Consider the following 20597-nt stretch of genomic DNA (forward strand, 5'->3'; position numbering starts at 1 on the left):
TAATGCTGCTTTACAAGAACTTATTAGCAAATAGCATTTGCCAAGAAAGAGCTTGAACAAACGTGGAGAAAATTGAGAGAATGCTGCTGAGAGGTGTCCAGCAAAGCTTCCGCTGTCTTATTAAATGGATTCAATCACTTTGTCTCAGTCAATAAAACCATACACAGGATTAGGCAATAACAAACACGAGGGCAGGGAATGGAACATAGAACATCTGATCTACAAACTCATCAAAACTGGAGAGCTGAGCTATTGCGTTCCCATTGCATCGTTTTCCTGGTATCTTGTGGCAAACAGGTAACTTCCTTCTGAGATGTTCCTTCCCTCAGAGCTTGTTGGGTGAACTGCAACAGACAGATTTCAAATTGTAAAGCCAGACAGGAAATTTTTTCCTGCGTTTTCTTGCTTACACCAGATAATAAATGCCATAGGAGGTGTGGAAAAGATGCCTGATGGTGATGATGGAACATACTGTGGCAAGATTTTCAATTAATCAGGCATTTGTTGTGGATACTCTCCCTGACAACCTGCTGGGTTGTCTCTTCCCAGACAAAGAAGCTACTTTCTGGACGCATTTTTTGCGTAACCACCTAGATTTCCCTACAGGAATCAATAGCGAAACGTGGCTCATTATTCTTGTGTTTAAGCCCCTCCGAAAGCTAAGTTTGTCCCCAGGGGCCGGTGGCAGCTGGCCCGGCAGGTACCTGCGGAGGATCCTGGTGACCAGGAGCTTGACCCAGGGTGCGCCGGGGTTCAGGCAGACCATCTGTCCCTGCTTCGTCGTGGCTCTGCGGACGACACGGGGAAGGGGTGAGCCCGGGGCCGGGCCGGGCCGGGGCCGGGGCCGGGGCCGGGCACTTACATGACCTCGGGCACGGCGCAGTGCGGGCCCTCGGCGAGGAACTCCAGGCGGGCCAGGCGCCGCGGCGGGATCACCTCGGACACGGTTCTCACGCAGCGGCAGCGCAGCTCCCCGGCCAGCGGCGCACCTGGCAGACGGGAGGAGCCTTCTGAGCCCCGGCTCCCGGGTCCCCCGAAACCCCGGGGCCCCCGGAAACCCCCGGCCCCCCGCGCACCCCGGCCGCGGACGGAGGGGTAACCCCGGCTCGGCCGCTTACCCTGGCATAGAGCGGCGGCGGCCAGGAGGAGGAGGAGGCGGAGGTGCGGGTTCATGGCTGGTGCTGGCAGCGGAGAGCGTGCGGGAGCCGGCGGGGTGGCCCCCGTTCCCTCCCGTGCTTTTATTCCCTGCCGGGAGCTGCCGGGGAAATTCCCGGAGTGGAGCCGGGGGGCAGTGCCCCGTTGGCCCCTTCCCGGCGGTGGGTGTGTGGCGCTCAAGGAGCAGGGCGGAGAGGAAAGAAGAGCGGCCGCTCCCGGCGCAGCGGCTCCTTCAGGTCTGGGAGCGAGGGAAGCGTGGCGCTGCACCATCCCGAGAATGGCCCAGGGTCGGCTGGGGCCCCATTCTCTGAAAGGAGCTGAACCTTTTTTGCAGGGGTTCTCCTTTAGCTTTCAGGGTGCTGTGCCAAAGGGAAATTCGGATTCTGGAGCTTGCCTTGCTGCCTGTGTGCAACCACACACTCTTATTCAGTGGGCATTGCTCCCCTGAGCGCCTCTTTCTTCACCTAGCTTTTGAAAACAGATTTATTTTTTTTTCCCTGCAACTAGGGAAAAGAACAAAACCCTCAGGTTTTCATACCTATGCTCCACTCCTGAAAGCCTTCTGTTCCACTCCTCTATACACACAGGTCACTCTCTTTTTCTTCATTCCTCTCAAGGTATTTTGCTAAGTTCAGTTATAAAGACTCAAAAGAGCAGTTTGCTATGAGCTTTTAACGAAAATGAGATGCAGGTTTTCTAAATGTTATTTACGCATAGGTTTAGATCAGTCACGGTCAGCATGCTTTCTTTTGTAACAAGTTTTAATAAGAAATATAATATTGCACTTTGTCTTATTTTTGGGTTGGTCAGTTGGTTGGTTGTTTGGTTGAGCTTTTTGTAGCCCAGCTGTTTTTCTGTAGCCCGTCTGTTTTCTTCCACAGATGTTTGTGAACATGAGTGGGGTTCAGCAAATCAATGTGTTCCAGGGTCAGGCTGCCGTGTGTCTTGCCCCATCTGCCTGAATGCCTTAGATTAGGTGTGACATCTGAAAACAAAACCAAGTCAGGACCCGAAACAGGTAAGACACAGCAAGTAAAGCAGTCCTAGCAAGGGATTAAGTAGATAGCAAACTGATGTGACACAAAGACTCTCATTCCCGGGCTCCATCATCTACAGCTCAACTGCTTCATACAGATACTGGCTTAGTCCCTCGGGAGATCAGCCCTGAGGGAAGATTGCATGTCCCAAGCAAATGGTAATTGCCCTGTGTTATCAGGAAATATCTGATTACTAATTTGGACCCCTTTCCAGACACAGATCGGGTAACTACATCCTTGGATGCAGTTGGCTTTTAACTTGCCCTTAAAAGGAAGTTACACAGTCACCTCAGGGGCAGCCACTAATTAGAAACCTTCGCTGGGATCACTTGGGATCGCTTGAGATCATAGAGGTAGAATCCCCATTCCCTCCAAGCTGTAGCCACACAAGCCCTGGACAGCGAGTTCCCCATGCGGTTGTCCCGAGGAAGTGCCACGTTCTTTGCAGGAAGAGGGATTTGCCCAGCTGTAGCAAACTGAGGCAATAAGCAGGTAGGATGATGCACAGATAATGTGCTTCAGGTAATTGCAGCTGTCGCTGGCAGATGCAGCTCTGAGTGCATGTGGGGGGCAGATCACTCACTCGTCACTCATGCACAGTCAGATTACACATTGTTCTTGGACACTGCACATGAGTAAGGACAGTTTACGTGCCAGCGCTTGGCTTTGTGCTTGCATGACTGCTCACAAGAACTGACCCATCAGACTCATTCCACAGTGGTTACTGCTGAGGAAATTCCAGAAGTCCCCTGGGGTCTGGAGCGTGAGGCTGTTTTTAGACATGGAGCAGCAACGTGTGAAACTCTGCGGCCAGCTCTCCCTCAGAGCCATGTGCCAAGAGGAGAAGCACTCAGGCCATGGACATGCTGCGGTGCAGCAGATGTACAAAGCCTGGTCCTCTGAGTCAGGACTTGCACAAACAGGCCTGGAACAAGGGAAATGGGTGTCTCTATTTCAACATGCAAGACCCTCTGCCTGGGCAAGGCTGTGTACCTGCAGACTTGAGATTGCTTCTAGCTCTCTTCTGTGGGAGTGTAAGGTCTCGTCAGTCCAAATAACAGCAGCAGCAAGGCTGAGCTGTGGAGGAACTCCCTTGAATTACGCACTTTGCTCGGTCTCCCTTCACTACCTTTGGCAAAATATCTTTAGCAAGCATGGAAAAGATAGGGAGCGGACAGCATCACTTTAGAAAGCTGAGTTTTTATCCTGCCTGCTGGCCTATCTCTTTCATTGTAGTTAAGTTTGCCATGCACTCAGTGCAGGTGGTTCAGATAGAATGACGGAATGGTTTGGATTGGAAGGGGACCTTGAAGATAATTTTGAATTAAGTTCAAATTAGTTATTGTGAGTGGTGGTGTCAGTGTAGCTGGGACAGGACTCGCCACAACGTTTATATTTGTCCCGCAGAAGTTCCCATTCAAGTCACCCACCTCTTTAGCAGAAGCTGCTGTGTGAAGATACACCAGAAATCCACGGTCCTGTGAAATCTCTCAGGGTCCTTCACATGGGTCTCTGGGTTACTGGGACACACAAAGCAGACCCAGCTCAGGCAGGTCCTGAGTAGGGACATAAAGAGAATAAACATGAAGAGAATAAACCATGTCTCAATCTCCTCTGTATTATCCAGTCCTCAATTCATTACGTGCAGGAAGTGATTTGGCTGCTTTGTTGTAGACTTTGGCTCTGTGCCTTTCCACAGAAGGTATTTGTTTCCCTTGGCACCTGTAGTGGGAGCCATTCACTGGCAGCAGGCTCAGGAGAGCTACAAGACAATAAAACAAGAGATGTCTCACTTCAACAAGTGAGGACTTCTCCTAAGTGCACGAGAATTGCTTTGGAGGATGTGTCCCAGATCCAAGTGTAAGGTGAACATTTATCATGGCCTAGAAACCATGTAACATGGCCAGTCTCTGAAGGAGCAGTCTTATTTCCTCCAGGGTTTTGATTAGGAATGATTTATGTTCTGATCTGTAAAATGTCAAGTCACTGCCAACTGTCTAAAGTGAGAGGGTATCTACTGCTGATATCCTCTCATCTTCATTATGTTAGCTATCTTACCTCTACCAATATGTTTCGTAGTATTCCCAGGCTATGATGAGATGCTGTTCCCTAACACCTATGATTCCTCCTGTGGATCCAGCTTTGTCATGAAGGACAAACATATTTGCTGGAGGCAGTAGCCAAATTTCAAGCTACAGTTTTATGCAAAGTATGTTTTATATCTATCAGATGTTTCATTTCCTTCAACTTGGCTGTTTGTTTCTCAAGTTTTGAAATGTTTCCAGTCCATATGCCCCAGAAAATAATACCAGAGGATGTAAGAGATTGAAGTCTCGTATTGTTCATGACCTTCTGTTGTGGAGAATCCCAATTCCGTTTTGCCAGCTGCATCGTGGCACACATCACACGTTGTTGTGTGTTCATTTCTGTAATACCTTTTGAGATGTGAAGATTCACATTTAAAATAAAGATCTATAACAAATTATGCTCAGTATCTTCCCTCCAGCCTTCCTGCATCTGCACCTAACTTTGACATTCAGGAGCCCTCAGGTCTTTTTGTTTCCTTTCCACAGAGTGAGAGGTTCTTCACCTGTGTGCACTGCTGGGAATCAGAGCGTGAACACACACGCTGCTGGTAGCTAAAAGGAATGTGTTTGTATTACTCAGGAATTACCTTAGCAAATAGAATGACTTGGCTCTGAAATCTTTATGTTTGGACATAATTTCTCCGTTTTTTCAGTTTCAGGTGCCAACTTCCCTTTTCTGAGATCATTGATGGGACTGTAGGGACTGCGGTTTCACTGTCACCTTACTTAGTGGGACTCCTGAACATAAAACAGTTCCCAAAAAGTGCATGGCTGGTGGTGAATTCACTGGTTCTGGTATTTTGCATCTAACATATAAGGACAGGAGAAGCTTTGAGTTTGGGACCCAATTGTTTAAGCAATTTGTCCCTACCATTGCTAAAGGGGAAGAATGTCCTGGCTCCTGACAGGCATGATCCTGGACAAAGATTACAACTGTGTGACTCCTTCCACCCCCACACAGTTGTTCAGTTAATAAGCCTTTGAGGTCATCACAGCTTCTGAAAGGCAGAAAGTGCTCCTCTTGGCCTTACCAGCAGCAGAAAATGCTCTTCATCCTCTGAATTGCCTGCAGGCTTTTGCCCTTGCATCTGTGTGAACTTCATGCGCAGTGAAATACACGTCCCCTGTCAGGATATTGTTAACTATGGTGAAGACTTTACTTCTCATGGGGACCCCTCAGACTAGCTGTACAAATAAATTCCTCCAATCCTCGTGCTTACAGCCTGATAAAAAATATTTCAGTCAGGTTGGAACTGAGCTGTTTGGAAATAAATGAATAAAAATTTGTTCCATCTGCGGAGAGTTGGAAGTAAACAAAATACGAGTCTCTTAAAAAACAAACTATTCACTCCCCAAAAAACCAGTCCAAAATCAACATTCTCCCCAGCATGGCTTGAGGCAATTTTGGTTTTCAGACTCAGTGGAGCTGAGTAATTTTTGGGAGTGTGGTTTGGATAGTTGTGGTCTTTTGGTTAAAGTGATAGCATCACCTGGGAAAACAGTGACACGAGACATGTGACCACAGGAAAATGGGAATGCTCATTGGAATCATCACAAAATCTTTGAAGTCTTCTCTCATAGTGCCCAGACTTTAATCCTGTCTGTCACTCCCATTGATTGTGTAACAATGAAGGAAAAATGAAGAAGTCTTACCTGACTTACACCCAAGCAGACACCGAAGCTGCAATCTCAGGGAATGCTTTCTTACAGCCTTTTCGGCCTCCGGCGTATTTGGTCTCTGTAGTAAAATTAATTGGATTGTTCCTGGCAACATAAAATGGCTGCTATTTGTTGAAAGGAAGGGAAAATAATACCGATGCATTTGCTTGTTACTGAATTATCCAAAGGAGCCTACAGTGCCACAAGAGGGACATGTATCCTTTCAGCTTGTTATAGGGAGGTGTTTAGAAAAGAAGCTGTTTGGAGGAAACGCGCTGATAACATTTCTGGTAAATGTGATCACCACTGAGTTTATTGTCAGTTGTTATCTTCCCCATTATCTTTTATTTCTTTCTTTTCTTTCTTTCCTTTTCTAAAATTTCCATATAGTGCAACTCCAAATTGCTTCAATGCACGCAGGTTACAGGACTATGCTAATGCACTGTGCTAAAAGTAATGGTAACAAACATGAGCAAAGCATTTTTTCTTTCTTAAGAACCAAGAAATTAAAATTCTTAGTGAGCACTGCTGTCAGGGGTAAATTGAGGTGGCAGGAGAGCAAGCAAGCTAGGAGCATTCTATGGAAAACAGGCTGGAAAAAAATCAACATTTGATTTAATTGAAATTCAGCATTTTTATCTTTGATTTTCTTCTAAACAGTGGAAGTCCCTGTAAAATGAAACTGATCAGGACATTGACTGAAAAGAATAATTTCACTTAGCTCCAAATACTATTTTGCTATGATTAGTTTAATTTAGATGAACATGGCCCTTAGCACTTGAACACAAGCTTGAATTTGACAAAATCCTCACTTTCTAATGAGTTTTTTTTTTGGCTTGTTCAAATCCTCATTTTTCTAGGGGAGCACTGTTCTACCAGCAGACTTTCCAGCTGGATGGCCCTGTCTTGTTTTCCTGGTAAACACCATTTGAAACAAACTGTACAGGTACTTTTCATGCATTTCCTTTTTCTTCTTTTTCTTTTTTTAATAGTCGCTTGAGTATCAGAAGACGTTGCATGCTCTCCCTCATCCTTTCCTCCAAGCAGGAATAGTATCGTGAGAACTTCCCGACATGGAAATGATTCTGGCACTTGGCCTGCCAACAGGTCAGGCGTGTGCAGGTAGATTGACAGCTCTTTCCCTTGTTTTTTCCTCAGCTGAGTCTCCCGCTGACTTTGGTGAGAGATTTGTGTATGCAGAAAGACCACTTGGCTTTTCCTTGGTGCTAACAGGGAGTGGGTGAAGCTGCAGGGTTTACTATGAACCATCTATGACAGAGCCTGTTTTCTTTGGCTCCTCTTACTGAGATTGTGCTCACGGTGAGCAGTGCTGATGTAAATGGCTTCTCTTTTGCAGAATGATGGGCTTTGCTGTCAGAGGTGAAGGACCAAACGCAGGAGAAACCAGGAAATGAGGAGCTGGAAGAATTTTGACTACAGGGATGCAGTAAGTCAGCAAATGTACATTTATTGACTTGATTGTTGGTCTGCTGCTGGCAATGTCTGTCTCAGCAATGAGCCAGCTGGGTGGTTGTGCATTCCTTTATTTGATAAGACAAACACAAAGCTTTCAAAGTCAGGTCTTTTAACAAATCACTTGCTCTTCACTGTACTGAGTGACTAAGTGCCTTTCACACAGAGTCTCACACTGGCATGGACGAACTCATACTTTTCAGTAAGAGCAGTAGATGACAGGGGGTGTTTCAAGTTCTGCCCTTTGCCTCTTTTTCTGGGCTTAGTATATTTTGTTTTGCCTCTATTTTTTACTTTTGCAAAAGTCTGACCAAAGGGAGAACAGGAGTCACTCCTCTGTTGCTTATGATTATCTGCTGCTAAGGCATGTGGCTGTGCTTCTCTGAGTACCTCTGAATAGCTACTGGCTTTCAGTCAGAAACCTTGCCTCTTAGCTGCACTGTAAATGTTTCATCTGTGCCGGGGCTCATTCTCACACATTCTTATTCCTTCAAGAAGTTCTGCAGCCAATAAAAGGAAGCCCATGTGGTCCACGCTCTCATTCACATATCCTGTCACACTGTTTATGAAGTCTGCTGCTGACACTTTAGACACAATTCACACAGAAATGGTATTCCAAACTTTTGCAATTTTATTGACGTTTTGGCTTTAGCACAACGGTTAAATTCGGATTCTCCTGTCTGCTTGCAAACTTGTAAAAAAATGTGACCCTGAAAACAGAAGAGGAAAAGAAGAATTGTCAGCATTTTTGAAGTCTCCATATTTCTGTACAAACATGTAATATATGTCTTTAATAAAAGAATCAGGCTAAGAGGGTGGACTTATTAATTTGCTTCTCTTATGAGCTATGGAAGCTTTCATCATTCTGGAAAATTATTTCAAGGAAAAATCAAGAAATCATTAATCCTAGGAGTGCAGTGTGAGTATTACTTCGGTACTTAATTTTTTTTTAAATTCTGACATTTTTTATTTAGCTGAGTCAGAAAAGCTGCTTAACTCTCCTTCACACTAACTGAAGGCTCCTTTGAAGGTAAGTTGGTTAACTGGGTCCAAATATGCTCTCAAGCCACTTCCCTAATGACTTATTATTTCCACAGGTTTTTATAGGGTGCCTATGTATGAAAACGTTTTCTGCAAAAGATAAAAAGATTAGATTTTCCCAGTTCACCTGTCCTCTAGTAAGGAACAGGAGAAGTCGAGAGGCTGATGCTGGAGTTGTAAATGTGCATTTTGGGTGATGCAGTCTCACTTCACATTTCTGCTAGCATCCTTGGCTCTGAGTTGGTGGAGATGGGATCTGGCAAACCTGGTGCAAGCCTTTTCTCTCAAAAAATACTGATCACATTCTTCGTGGATTTGAACTTCCATGGAATAAGGTAATTGGACCTATCCGAGTTGGTGTTTGTTAAAATCAATTATATTTGTTAAACGATGATAAGTTATTCAGCACAGCTAAGTTGAAATCTGCCTGCAGAAGGTTGTAGAGATGTCACACTGCTGCCTGTTTCATACAAGGGCAGAGGGAACAGTATCAGTGAGCCTGGTTATACCTATAACCTACCAGATTCTTCCACAGAACCTCCCTCTCCAGAATTCCACAGGAACTGTGAAACAGTCTTTGCACTGACTGACACCAGTGATTGTTACTAGAAGTAATTTAACTGCAGGTGATGTTAAAGTCAATTTTCATGACAGTTTTCAACAGCAGAGATCTCAGACTTATTTTTATAGGTGGCAAAATTCTTTTTTTTCTTGTGCACACAGAGACAAAACATCTATTTGCTGTTTGCTCACCTCAAAGTTTCTGTGGCAGTTTGTGTAATTTCCAAAGGTTCCATTTCCTGTAGAGTTGCTGCTGATATCTGGTTATAAACAAGAATAAATGCTAGAAACAAATCTGCCATATAAAGTCAGTCCTATGCATAATTTTCCTTTGTTATGTGATACGAACATAAGAAAAGCAGTCATTTTAGAATGGGAAGCGGTCCATAATGTTTTAAAAGCAAGTAAAGCATGGATTGGGTGTTTGTCACCTAACACAAAACCAGGATGTTTATGTTAGCCCACATCGTGTTAGCCAATAATCAGCACAGACCGAGAAATTGAGGCCGAAATACTCATGTTCGCATCCTCTGGTCTTCCAAGGAAAACTTGGACGTATTTTTCAGGGACTTTCCAGTATTTCTTCCCATGACTTCCTCTATAGTTTGCAGTGTTTATACATTAGAGAGGAATATTGCTTTCATTATTACAAGGACAGCAACCACAGAAGCTCCAGGGGACAAATTGCCGCTCTCCATGCAAGAGCAGAACTCCTGCAACCGGACATGGGAAGGGGTATTTGAGGACAGGGAAATGGCAGGAGGTTTTTGCTTGGTCACTTGGTAGTTGCCACTGCTCTTGCTCCCCAAATGAACCTGTTGTGAAAATAAAGGGAATAAAAGTGGTTTGAAAGGAAGTTGAAGTAAGGGGCCGAGAGAATAGCAGAGGACAGAAAGGATATGTAAATACCTCTGCTGCATTTAATGATATGGAGGGCCCTGAAATGAAAGGAAGGTGATGAATGCTTGGTTTCTGCATGGCCTGATAGCTGCAGGGCCAGAGGGCACGTTGTTTAAAGCGGAAGAACTCTTCTAGCTGATGCCAAAGTATCTATGGTGAAGGAAAGGACTGGCATCAGTCTTACTGAGAAGAGTCTTCAAGAAGAAGCAAGCCAGAGACAGATGTCTTATTTTATGAACACAAAGTTAATCAGCAAAAATCCTTCTGCTGTTTTATAACTGTCTAGACCATAGACAAAAATGAAATAAAATTGTGCATCCCCCAAATAAACTCATACTATATATAGTATGTAAAGTTATACTCTAGTTAAAAGCAATAGTCTTTGAACTTATGCCCTTTCTGTCTTATTCCTTGTTTCCTTCTGGAAAATTTTTAAGAGGAGCAGGGATCATGTGTTCAGCACACTGCATTTCAGGTATCAGAATAGGAAGCAATTGTTACACCAGGACAAGGGCTTGCTCTTTGGGTACCCAAAGGTCACAAATTCCCATTTGGGTGGTCAGATAGCGGCCTTTTGTTGTAGAAAAGATTTACAGCTGTGGGGCTGACCTGGACACTTAGCAGTGTTTAGGCATCTGGGAGTAAAACTCTTTTACCTGCAAGGGAATTAAAGAAAGGGCATGTCTCTAGAGCCCACCAGTCCCCGTGGATTTGGAATGAGGAGAGGAGAGGAGAGGAGAGGAGAGGAGAGGAGAGGAGAGGAGAGGAGAGGAGAGGAGAGGAGAGGAGAGGAGAGGAGAGGAGAGGAGAGGAGAGGAGAGGAGAGGAGAGGAGAGGAGAGGAGAGGAGAGGAGAGGAGAGGAGAGAGCCTTTTACCCCACCCTAAGAGTCTGTTAGTGTGTGTCTTGGTTTGAAAGACAGGTGTTTGCCAAGGAAAGCAGAAGCTTCCCCTTGGACTGAAAAAAAAATGTGATTCTTCCGATTATTATAATTTTGGAATTAAGAGAGCTCTCAGGCAAAGATATGGGGGTAGGAATAACAGTTCTTTACGACAAACAAGAACAACAACAGCTATGAAATTACCCACAAACAGAACAGTAACTCAGTCCCAGTCCCTTTCTGGCTGCAGGCACCTTTTCCCTGAGCTGCAGTTCCCGGTGCTGGGGGCGGGCGGGTCCCGCAGAGCTGCAGGAGGGCTGGGGGTGATGGCAGCGCTGTCCCGGGGGGAGAGAGAGATGGAGAGAGAGCTCTCCGCTCACGGGGTCGGTCCCGATGCTCAGCAGAGTGCTGGATGGTGGTAGTTCACAGCGAGAAGACAGCCGGGCAGGGTCCGATGGTGGTTTCCCGATGCTGGGATGGGACACAGACGGCGATCGCCCTTCTCGTCTGAACTCCGCGGAGGAAATGGGCCGAGGCCCAGCCTTCCGCTTCCTCTTCTGGCTGTTTGAATCTCACAGGGCTTGCCTCTTCCCTCCCGTCCCCTCCCCCTTGTCACCAGGGTCCAGTCAACAGGTATCTTAGCATGACAATGGGGAAAATTACACAGCGGGAAAAGGGAGTGAACTAACCCTCAACAGTGTGGTCAGGAGTGCCAGGTTACCATAACAGCGGGAGTTATGGCACCCTGGCCATAAAAATTTTCATTTCAGTTCCAGAAATCAGGCTAGCAAAAAGAAAGTGAAATTTTCAAATGAGAATTTAAAAGATCAAATGGATAACAAATGGGTTTTTTTTAAATATAAAACTTTTAATAGTACACTTATAGGAATAATTACATTCAATCAAACTCTATGCATGTAAAATGCAGGTTTTTTTCCATTAGCTGATGGACTAGCTAATTAGACATACAATCAAGTACAGAGTAATGAGATTGTGAATGTTTCTCCAGAAATGAGTAGCAGGAATGAAAAATCCAGTAGAAATTAAATAAATTATAATTGTTTTCTTTCTTACATAGAAACTGCTCAATAAATACATTTATAAATACCATGGAAATCACAATACGCAAATACCAAATGCAGTCTTACACATTCTGTAGGTTAGGTTTTTCAAGTTAGACATTGCAGTTCACAGTCTGGCCACAGGCTGACTGTGGTTCAGGAAGCTGATGTTGACACAACATACTGGTGCACTCCAGAGGAGCAGGAGGGTTCATCAGTTTGCTGGTGAAATAGCAAAATTATCAGGCTTAGTGTAAATAAGCTGTGCTGCAGGTGCGTTGCACCTCGCTGCATATGTTTGGCTCAAGTGGCTGCCAAGGGCTCTCCATCTCCTTCAGCAAACCACTTTTCCTTCAGTGTCACAGGCAGCATGTCCCATGGACAACACTGACCATTGTGAAAGTCTTCCTTAAATACATACAGTTAAATAAATAGATAAATAAATAAAACCATCCATAATTAACATCATAACACTGATACAGGATGTGGAAGATGGTGCACTGCTTGAGTGATGCTTTTCCCAAACATTTCCCTTGACAAAGGAGGATGAAGCCGTTCCCAGATTTTTTCTGTCCTGATGTTTCTTAGAGAGGAGAGTCAGAATTTTGTTGAGCCCTGTTAAGAGGTGAGAGAAGAGGGTAATTTAAAAGAAGGTTCAAGTTACCGCTGCTTAGCATTGCACAAACAGTTTAGGATGCGGGGTCTCTTTCCAAATCTTTGTGCTATCTTGGAGCCAGGGAGAATAAAGTTGATGTTTCAAAAGCAGCTACTGAAATCCCAGCGTGAGCATGTCTAGTGTCCAGCTGGGAAACCTCTGCAGCATGAGCTCCTGCAGTTGCTCACAGCAAGGACCTCATTAGCTCAAAAATAGCAGCTAAATAAGGGGAAGGTGACTTTGTAAAAGCCTTATTTTTCAAAGGGAGGCAAGCACTTTGTGCTTCCCTGCAGAGGGAGTTGCTGGTACTCAGAGGTTTAGTACTGACATATGAGCCTGAGCAAGGACCCTGAAGCACAGTCAGGAAAACTAAGATTGATTCTGTAATTAAGCAGGAAGCTTCCCTGTTCTTTAAATCTGGTTAAGAAAGAATGGGAAGCATCACTACGGAATCCTTCAAACCAGCTTTTTCTGGGAGGTTTACCACTCAACTGCCCAGCTAGAGAGGCAATGGGACTTACCTGGCCAAAATTGCCTTTACAATCAGCTGTACCCAGGGAGCAGTGGGCTCCAAGCACACCTCCCTGCCATCCTTCAGAGTAGCTCTGCAAAACAGGGAATAAAGAAAAGTTAGGAAATTATTACATGGATTTACTCACAGAATTTAATTCTGTTTTACTCACAGAATGTAATCCTTCATTTTTAGATCAGACAGTATAAATTTGTCACAGCTACTCTAGGTTAGATTTGGCTGTTCTGCTTTACGTGTTATGCAGCTGAGTGGACCAGAACCATCCAGAATTGTGTGGGTCTCTGCATCTACTCTCAGAGCAGTCGCACATTCCCAAAAATCTTTCCCTCTCTATAAGAACACTTGATTTGGATTTATTTATATTACTAAAGCTTTCTTACACAGCAAATGAAACTTCCAGTGGTGAAAAGGTGTCTGAGTAGAATAAGGATTTTACGATTTTAATGCCTTTGTGCTGTTCAGATCTGGTTAGGTTGGTCCATTGTTTCCCTAAATCCACTTGTTGGAACTTAGTTTTTCTCCTTGAGAATGCCTGCCTAATAAATGCAGGATTCGAACTACATCATTACCTTGTGTACTAAGAGCTGACAAGTCCATGAAATTCATGTTCTACTACTAGAAATATTTAATATGTCCCCTGACAGATAAACAATGGTCAGTTCAGGAATATGTAAGGTCATAGAGGTGGCGACAAACATAGTCTTTCACTTTAAACCATCCCTCTCCAAATAAAAACCGAGTCTGGCTGCGTGAGGTCAGCATGTTGACTGTGGTGCTTGTGAAGCCTAAAAGCCCAGCAGCAGTGGCAGTGGTGCAGGGGAAGAGGAAGGAACCTCTTGCAGAGCTACTTACATGACTTCAACGTTCTTGCAGTGGGGGCCGCTCTGTGTCAGCTTCACATCTTGAATGGATTTGGGGGGAATGAACCTGGAATGAGTGGCTATGCACTGGCACCGGAGCTCGGTTCCCATCCTTGCCAAGGTCCTACCTGTGAGCAGAAAAGGCACATTGGGGTTTGACAGGTGGTCTTAGGGTCATATCAGGCATGAAGCACAGCTGCTCCATTGTAACAACATTCTCAGTTAAAATATTGCGTTTGTCCAAGCTGCCTAAATCCTTGTGTTTACAGGGAGGTTTACTTAGGTTTAGGGGGAGCTGATGCCCAAGTACTTTGGAAACTAAATTAACAAATATTTTAGGAATGGCCCCACATACTCTGTGGTTACTAGCCATACTGACTACACGGTATAGTTAATTGCATTGTTTCAATATCTGGATCAAAAACCTTGGCCACTCTGCAGAAGACAAAGCCCTAGATTTGTTCATCAGTTGGAAGTTTGCCCATGTTTCTGTATTGACATTTTTTGCTCTCCCTTTCCAACTGTGTATTACTTGCTTGAGGCCACCAAGCAACAAATACAAGATGATAAACTGTTATTTGTGTGGGAAGGGAGAGAAACATCAGAACACTTCAGAACAAAAAATCTGTCTCTACCCACAGAAGAACCTGTCTCTAGACACATACACTTCAACTGAAACAGAAACAAAGCAAATGCAAGTTGCATCCTTAAAATATTTCCCACAAGATGTCAGTAACTCATCAGTCCAAGGTCTACATGGTAGACTTCTGACTGAAGAGAGGTGCTGAAAATCTCTCAAAAGAGACTAATTTAGTGAGACAAATAGAAAGCTACTCTGCAAGGACAAATATCTCAGCTGATGCCTCGGCAACGCTGCAGCCAAAGGGACTTTGGGAAGCTTTACTTACCTTGACACACAGCTGCTGAGATCAGGAAAAGAGCCAGGACAGCTATGATTTTGCCGTTCATGGTTGGACAGGAGTGTTTTGCTGGGTTGTTTAGAGCTAGTGAGCTTGAGTCCCAAAGGATTGTTGATTCGTGCTGTGTGAGGGGATTGTTGATTCCTGCTTATATACTGTTTAGTGCCCAGCCTCTGTACTCTGCTGGCACGGGGATTGCGTTAGAGGAATTTCCCAGATGCAGTAAAAATGAGTCACATGACTGTTGTGAAACTTCTTCCTAGATGACGAGGAATTATTCTTCAGATAATGATACAATGCACTGATTTTTAAAAATATGTCTATGGTAGTCATGCATTCCAATTATTTCAGTAGACTTGTAAATTTTGTGCTTTTTCTAAAGCATATCCTTATTTAATAATATAACTTCAGAATGGTTTCAGTTACGTTTATGTTATCACTTATTAACATTTTCTTCAGGGTTATTGCTGTTCTTTGTAGGTGTATGAGGTCTGTACTTGAGAGACTGAATTTCTTATTCCCTCTTACGGTGAAAGCTTCTGCTTACCTGATATAAGCCACCAGAGTGGGATTCAGGCAGTGCTGAAGTTACTGAGAAGCTCTTTACTGTGTCAGGATTTTGCCTCAGCATTATTTTGATGTAAAAGATTTTCATTTTAGTTTTTTTTTTTCCCTCTGTTCAAGGGGCATGGTACAAAGTAAGTTCATCACTAAATCTTTTTGTCTAGTAAGGAATAAAGGCTGCAATATTCAAAGATTTCTGTGGGAAGCAGATATTGAATTCTGATAGGACTTGAAAATCATTCCTGTACTTTTCATGTTACACATGTTAATGGATGATAAACAGAGGAAGTTTTATATGCAAACTAAACAGCATGATCTGCTGAACACAACCGATTTTATTTCCTCCATGAGTCCAGACATTTTTAATAAGTCTTTTCTGAAATGTTTTTCAGTGACAGCGACCCTAGGTCCTAGCAAAGGGACACAAGAGTGGTAGTTATGGCACTGTACAGACTTTTCTGTTAGAGAACCTTGGTGCATGAATGTTGAGCTTTTACTTGCTGTGCCTGGGGATAATACCTTGCAAGGGAGAAAATTCCAAGGAAGACGGGCTCAAATGATGAAATTTTGCTTAAATTAAGATCTGTATTTTCAAACTCAGCTGGAATGTGTGTGATTAGGAGAATGCCTTCTGTTTCTGTGTAGTAAAAACATCATCGTTTTGACATGATGACTTTTGCTGCTTGCTGTCTTCAAACTCAAAGCTTTGTGGTTTTGGGATCTGTAGATTAGATGGTTCTCCCTAAATCTGGGGAACTTCATAAAAACTCATCTTACCATGTAAAGCATTGCAATTTATTTTTGGTAAGAATGGAGGAGTTTGCCCATACTTCATTATTGTTTCCTATATGCCACTTGTCCTCAACTTGGTAAAAGGAATTTTGTGGTAAAATTCGTTTCCCTTTGCTGTGTGGGCTGTCCCCAGGAAAAGATCCAGCAGCTTTGTCTCTCCTACCTCTTACAGAGTGTTAAGTTGACAAAAGAGACTGATTCTGACTCCTGATGTTGTGCTGGTCCTTAGCTGTGTCTCTTAGAGAGCTTCAAGAAAAAATACATTTAGTCCTCTGAAGGTGTGGACCAGGAGAGGGCTTTGTTAGGAGCTTAATATTATGTTTTATTGCGTGTGTTCTATTATGATGTATATGTTGTTATATTAATGTGTGGTTCCACTGGTGCCAGATTGTAGATGTTGGGGTTTTAACCAATTTACTTGGAAGGTTTTGCTGTTTTTTTTCTTATGATTTCTCTCTGTGTCTCCATATATGTATGCACACACACAGAAGGCAAATAACCATTTGATTAGAGACCCCACTTTTCTTAGTTACTATTTGCAGCATTATTATGTAATTTTGGTGTGTGCTGAAATGTTATTAATATCTGAGGAAATAAAAGAGAATTCCCCTTCAAATCCCCAAGTGAAATCAGTGAGTGCTTGTGCTCCTGACCACCAGACTCAGCTATTTCCTGTATGTGGCAGTAACGTATCTGCAGAAATTCCCAGGGCAGAAATGAAGCCAAGAGCCTGCTCCGCCTATGATAAGCCCTGCCCCTGAACAAAGAGTGAGTATCTGTCTAGAAGAGCAGGATGTTTGTAATGGAATAAAAATCCCTGCACTTTTTCACCAGTGTTACAGTTTCATTGGGACGGTGTGAAGGGGGAGTAAGAGGGACAACTGAGGCGTGAAAACGTCCAGGCATGAGATCAAGCCCAAAGGCCAGGCACTCCTAAGCTGCGTTTCTGGGAGTGTCATGTTTTGCCCAAGTTCTCTCTACATCCCTTCAACACTGTGCCCAGGATATCATCCAGGCTTTTGTCATGGAAACTGCAAGTCCATTATGAGGTTCTGGCAGCTTGTTTTACTGCCAGCCATCAGACATGACTTGTGCAAATGGAATTGCTGCTCCTTTTGAGGGATAGCGTCACTGAGTGAGCTGATACTGCCGCGAGCAGAGACCTTCCATGCTAAACCCTGTACCAACCACGCTGGCAGTGAACAAAACAGCACTTACACAACAGTCTGATTACTGAAAGACTGCTGAAAAGGAAGCAAATACCTCCCATGCCTATGTTCTAAGGCAGGATATAGCTTGTGTTCTCCATGTTGCAGGATGGAAACTAGTGGTTTGTCATGACTCATCACCCTGTGTAATGAGCACAGAAGTCAAAAGGGCATCTGTTATGATTTTGGCTGGGGTCCATTAATCTTTGTCCATAGCAAAGGATGCCCCTGCACAAGGGACACACTCAGGGGGATTCAGGTGTACGGAGGCTGAGCTTCAGTCCATTACTGACTCCAGTCCAGAGGAATGCTCCAGCTCCTGGGCTGATAAAGTTACTCTAAGAAAATTACGAATCTGTCTTGTTTTGGACAAATTCCATCCTCTCCCTTAAGAAGTTGTGCACACAAGACCCAGAGGCCCAGGAGGCAAAGCTTTTGCTGAAATGAAGGAGGGTTCAGTCTGTTTGTCAGTTCCTGCCTCCTGTGTGTCCTCTGTTCCAGCTACTCTTGTACCCAGGGAAAATCTCTCTCTGTCTTTTGAAGCCACCTCCTTTTCCCCGCAAAGGCCTTGGCATTCAGCTGCCATTCTACTTGAGCTGCAGAGACCTGAAGGGACAAATACAGGAGCTGGGAAACAATCGATTCCGCTGCTCAGAAGCTGTGCCCAGTGTTGTGCAAACTCTTGTGGAAGTCTGCAATGAGGCACAGCTTGGGGAACAGATACGTAAAAAGCAAAATATCTGCTAGACATCAGAATTGCTGCAGGAGGAAGTGGTAGCAAGTAAAGGAGAAAGGCTTAGGTCAGCTTGTAGGGTTTTTCAAAATTCACTGTTTAAATATAGGTGGTTATGTAGCCGTAGCCAGATCACAACAAGTGCTGGACTTTCCTGAATCCCTCTGGAATCACAAAGTAGCAATACAGCTTTTAAGTCAGTTTGCCTTTTAATATATGCATTTATAAAAATGGTTGTATGTTGCTGCATATTTATTTATATATATATATTTTAGCTCTGTATTGTCTATATTGTATTTATATAGCTCTATATTGTATTTATCTCTGTCAATTCTGTATTGAAGCTTCCACTTAAAAAATTGTCCTGGATTAAATGAAATGTTTAATTTGCTCCAAATCAATATGAAAATGTACTGAAAATATTAATATAAGGTATCAAGTAATATTAGAACAGGATGCATTAACATTACCTGTGTTGTTAACATATAATACTAGGAAACATTAACAAATATGCATACTACAGATAAAATTTATCTACCTGGTATGAACAGAAGAGATGCTAAGTTCACCTATAGAATTGGTAGGCACAAGCACCTGGGCTTTACCTGCCCTGTAAGGCTGCATTTATTGCTTATTTGCATTTGCTTCCCATCAGCTCGGCCAGAAGCATTTTCTGACTATTGAAGTAAGACCTGGAAGAGGCAGGAGGAAACACATGGTAAGCTTTAACAAGCTCCTGACCGGAACTTTTGATTAAATTGGAAGCGGTCAGTGGCTGTAACACACATGACACCTACATCTCTGACTCTTATAAGCGAGATCTGTTTGGCATAAAAGCTGCAACACGTGAATTTGATGATCCAATGAACCTCAAGCTGATGGACAGGTCAAATCTTGCTGCTCACCAAAACCTGGTGATGCAGCAGCAGGAAGCAGCAGTGGATGTGTTCGGTGAACTTATGGATCTAGATCTGAGTCCAGAGCTACTTTGCTGAGGGGGCTGCTGGGGGTCAAACTGCAAACACCAGCTCCCACCCTGGGGCTCCCAGGACTGAAACCCACAGGGCACTCATGGCATTTTTGAGTCCTCCATCGCTCTCACCATGTGTGTCTAGTCTGATGAGTGCTGCTAGAGTCTGCACTTCAGTGCTTTCTACCTCAAAAATTAGATTCATGTGGCCAGCCATAAACAGTGTGAAGCAAATCACTAAGACTAAACATCTTTTTGACTGTAAAAAGAAATTAGCAATAAATCAGTGGTAATTGGCACATTAACATTAATATTTTGCCATATAAGTATTACCCTGGAAAAACAACACAGAATAAATATGTTAGCTGCAAAATCACTTTGTGAAACAAAAAAATGTGTTCTATTAGGGTGTCAGATAGAATATGGTGCTCATAATTCCAAGGTCACAGGTTCAATCCCCATACTGGCCTTTCACTTAAGAGTTGGACTTGATCATCCTTCTGGGTCCCTTCCAACTCGGACTTATCTGTGAATTGACATGAGAGAAAAAAATTGACCTAATATTTTCTGTTATATTGAAATAATTAATGTGTTCCTTTCTTCAGAAGTATGACTTCTAAACTTCTCTTGGTATATGTGCATGTATGTGTCTCTGCCTGCATCTTCCTGTCTGTGAGTGGAAACTGCAGCACAACAAATAGAATTAACGCAGGTGATGTAGGCACTCTATTTTTAGCTGCTCCCTTCTGAAAGCCGTGAACTCCCTGTCTTTACCCCGAGGCTTACAGTGACTCGAAATTGTTGATGAGACAGGAGCTAGTTCAGGTATCAGCCCGTGCTTGCTTGCACCTTCCTTACACCCAGTCAAATAGCCTTTAGCTAAAGTCACTTACAGGCTCTCTTCATTCCCTGATCTGATATTCCTGTCATACACCTAGCACCATCCCAAGATCTCTCTCCTTTGTGCTGATGGTCAGCCTGGAACATTTTGCTTCTATTGGAGCTTTGTAATTTTTTCCTGTGTCAATCACTTTGGCTACTTCCTGCAGGGAATTTCACCTGGTAGTTTGTTGCCTAATCAGTGAATCTGCTAAGGTCTTGCTGCAATTCTTTATGGATAAGCCTTGTTTTCACATCATCCTTAAGCATCACCAGAGTACTTCAGCTCCTGGCAAACGACCTTCCTAGATCCTGTGTGGGACTCCGAAACCAAGCAGGACCCTACACAAGGCGGTGTAAGAATCCATGGGTGATGTTCTTTTATCAATGAAAGTCGATCTTCTCATTCTGCCCTTCATCTCTACGTATTCACCTGTTACTTACCCATTTCCAAGACATATTTCTTAGCCTCATTATTTCCAGTGTTTAGTGAGGGCTGTGAAAGGATTTAGAAAGGCAGTTTGACTCTACCTGTGAGACCTGCCACATCCACAGTCTTGTTTTCACCTTCGAACAACTGTAACAAGTGCATGAGAGATTACTTCCTTCAAAGCTGCACAGATGCTTCTTT

General features: G+C 43.7%; 2 protein-coding genes across 2 annotated transcripts; both read right to left on the reverse strand.

Moving 5' to 3' along the window:
* Nucleotides 1-325: 325 nt before the first annotated feature.
* On the reverse strand, nt 326-1173 carry LOC134044146 (growth-regulated alpha protein-like). Its single transcript, XM_062493236.1, has 4 exons — nt 1119-1173; nt 863-989; nt 705-788; nt 326-344 (listed from the first exon to the last, which is right to left on the reverse strand). Exons 1-4 carry the CDS (start codon nt 1171-1173, stop codon nt 326-328), a joined length of 285 nt encoding a protein of 94 aa, XP_062349220.1.
* Nucleotides 1174-12431: 11258 nt separating this feature from the next.
* Nucleotides 12432-14884, reverse strand: LOC134044729 (interleukin-8-like). Its single transcript, XM_062494082.1, has 4 exons — nt 14809-14884; nt 13893-14028; nt 13030-13113; nt 12432-12468 (listed from the first exon to the last, which is right to left on the reverse strand). The coding sequence occupies exons 1-4, from the start codon at nt 14867-14869 to the stop codon at nt 12438-12440; spliced, it is 312 nt and encodes a 103-aa protein (XP_062350066.1). The 5' UTR covers nt 14870-14884; the 3' UTR covers nt 12432-12437.
* Between the last annotated feature and the right edge of the window lie 5713 nt (nt 14885-20597).

This window comes from Cinclus cinclus, chromosome 5 (genome assembly GCF_963662255.1).
Source record: "Cinclus cinclus chromosome 5, bCinCin1.1, whole genome shotgun sequence".
In the NCBI taxonomy this organism is placed as follows: Eukaryota; Metazoa; Chordata; class Aves; order Passeriformes; family Cinclidae; genus Cinclus; species Cinclus cinclus.

Coding starts and splice junctions, on each gene's coding strand:
- LOC134044146 (XM_062493236.1), bottom strand. CDS start 1,173: ATGAACCCGCACCTCCGCCTCCTCCTCCTCCTGGCCGCCGCCGCTCTA. Junction 990..1,118: donor CGCCGCCGCTCTATGCCAGG/GTAAGCGGCCGA, acceptor CCCGTCTGCCAG/GTGCGCCGCTGGCCGGGGAG. Junction 789..862: donor TGCGCCGTGCCCGAGGTCAT/GTAAGTGCCCGG, acceptor TGTCGTCCGCAG/AGCCACGACGAAGCAGGGAC.
- LOC134044729 (XM_062494082.1), bottom strand. CDS start 14,869: ATGAACGGCAAAATCATAGCTGTCCTGGCTCTTTTCCTGATCTCAGCA. Junction 14,029..14,808: donor CTCAGCAGCTGTGTGTCAAG/GTAAGTAAAGCT, acceptor TTCTGCTCACAG/GTAGGACCTTGGCAAGGATG. Junction 13,114..13,892: donor TGCAAGAACGTTGAAGTCAT/GTAAGTAGCTCT, acceptor CCTGTTTTGCAG/AGCTACTCTGAAGGATGGCA.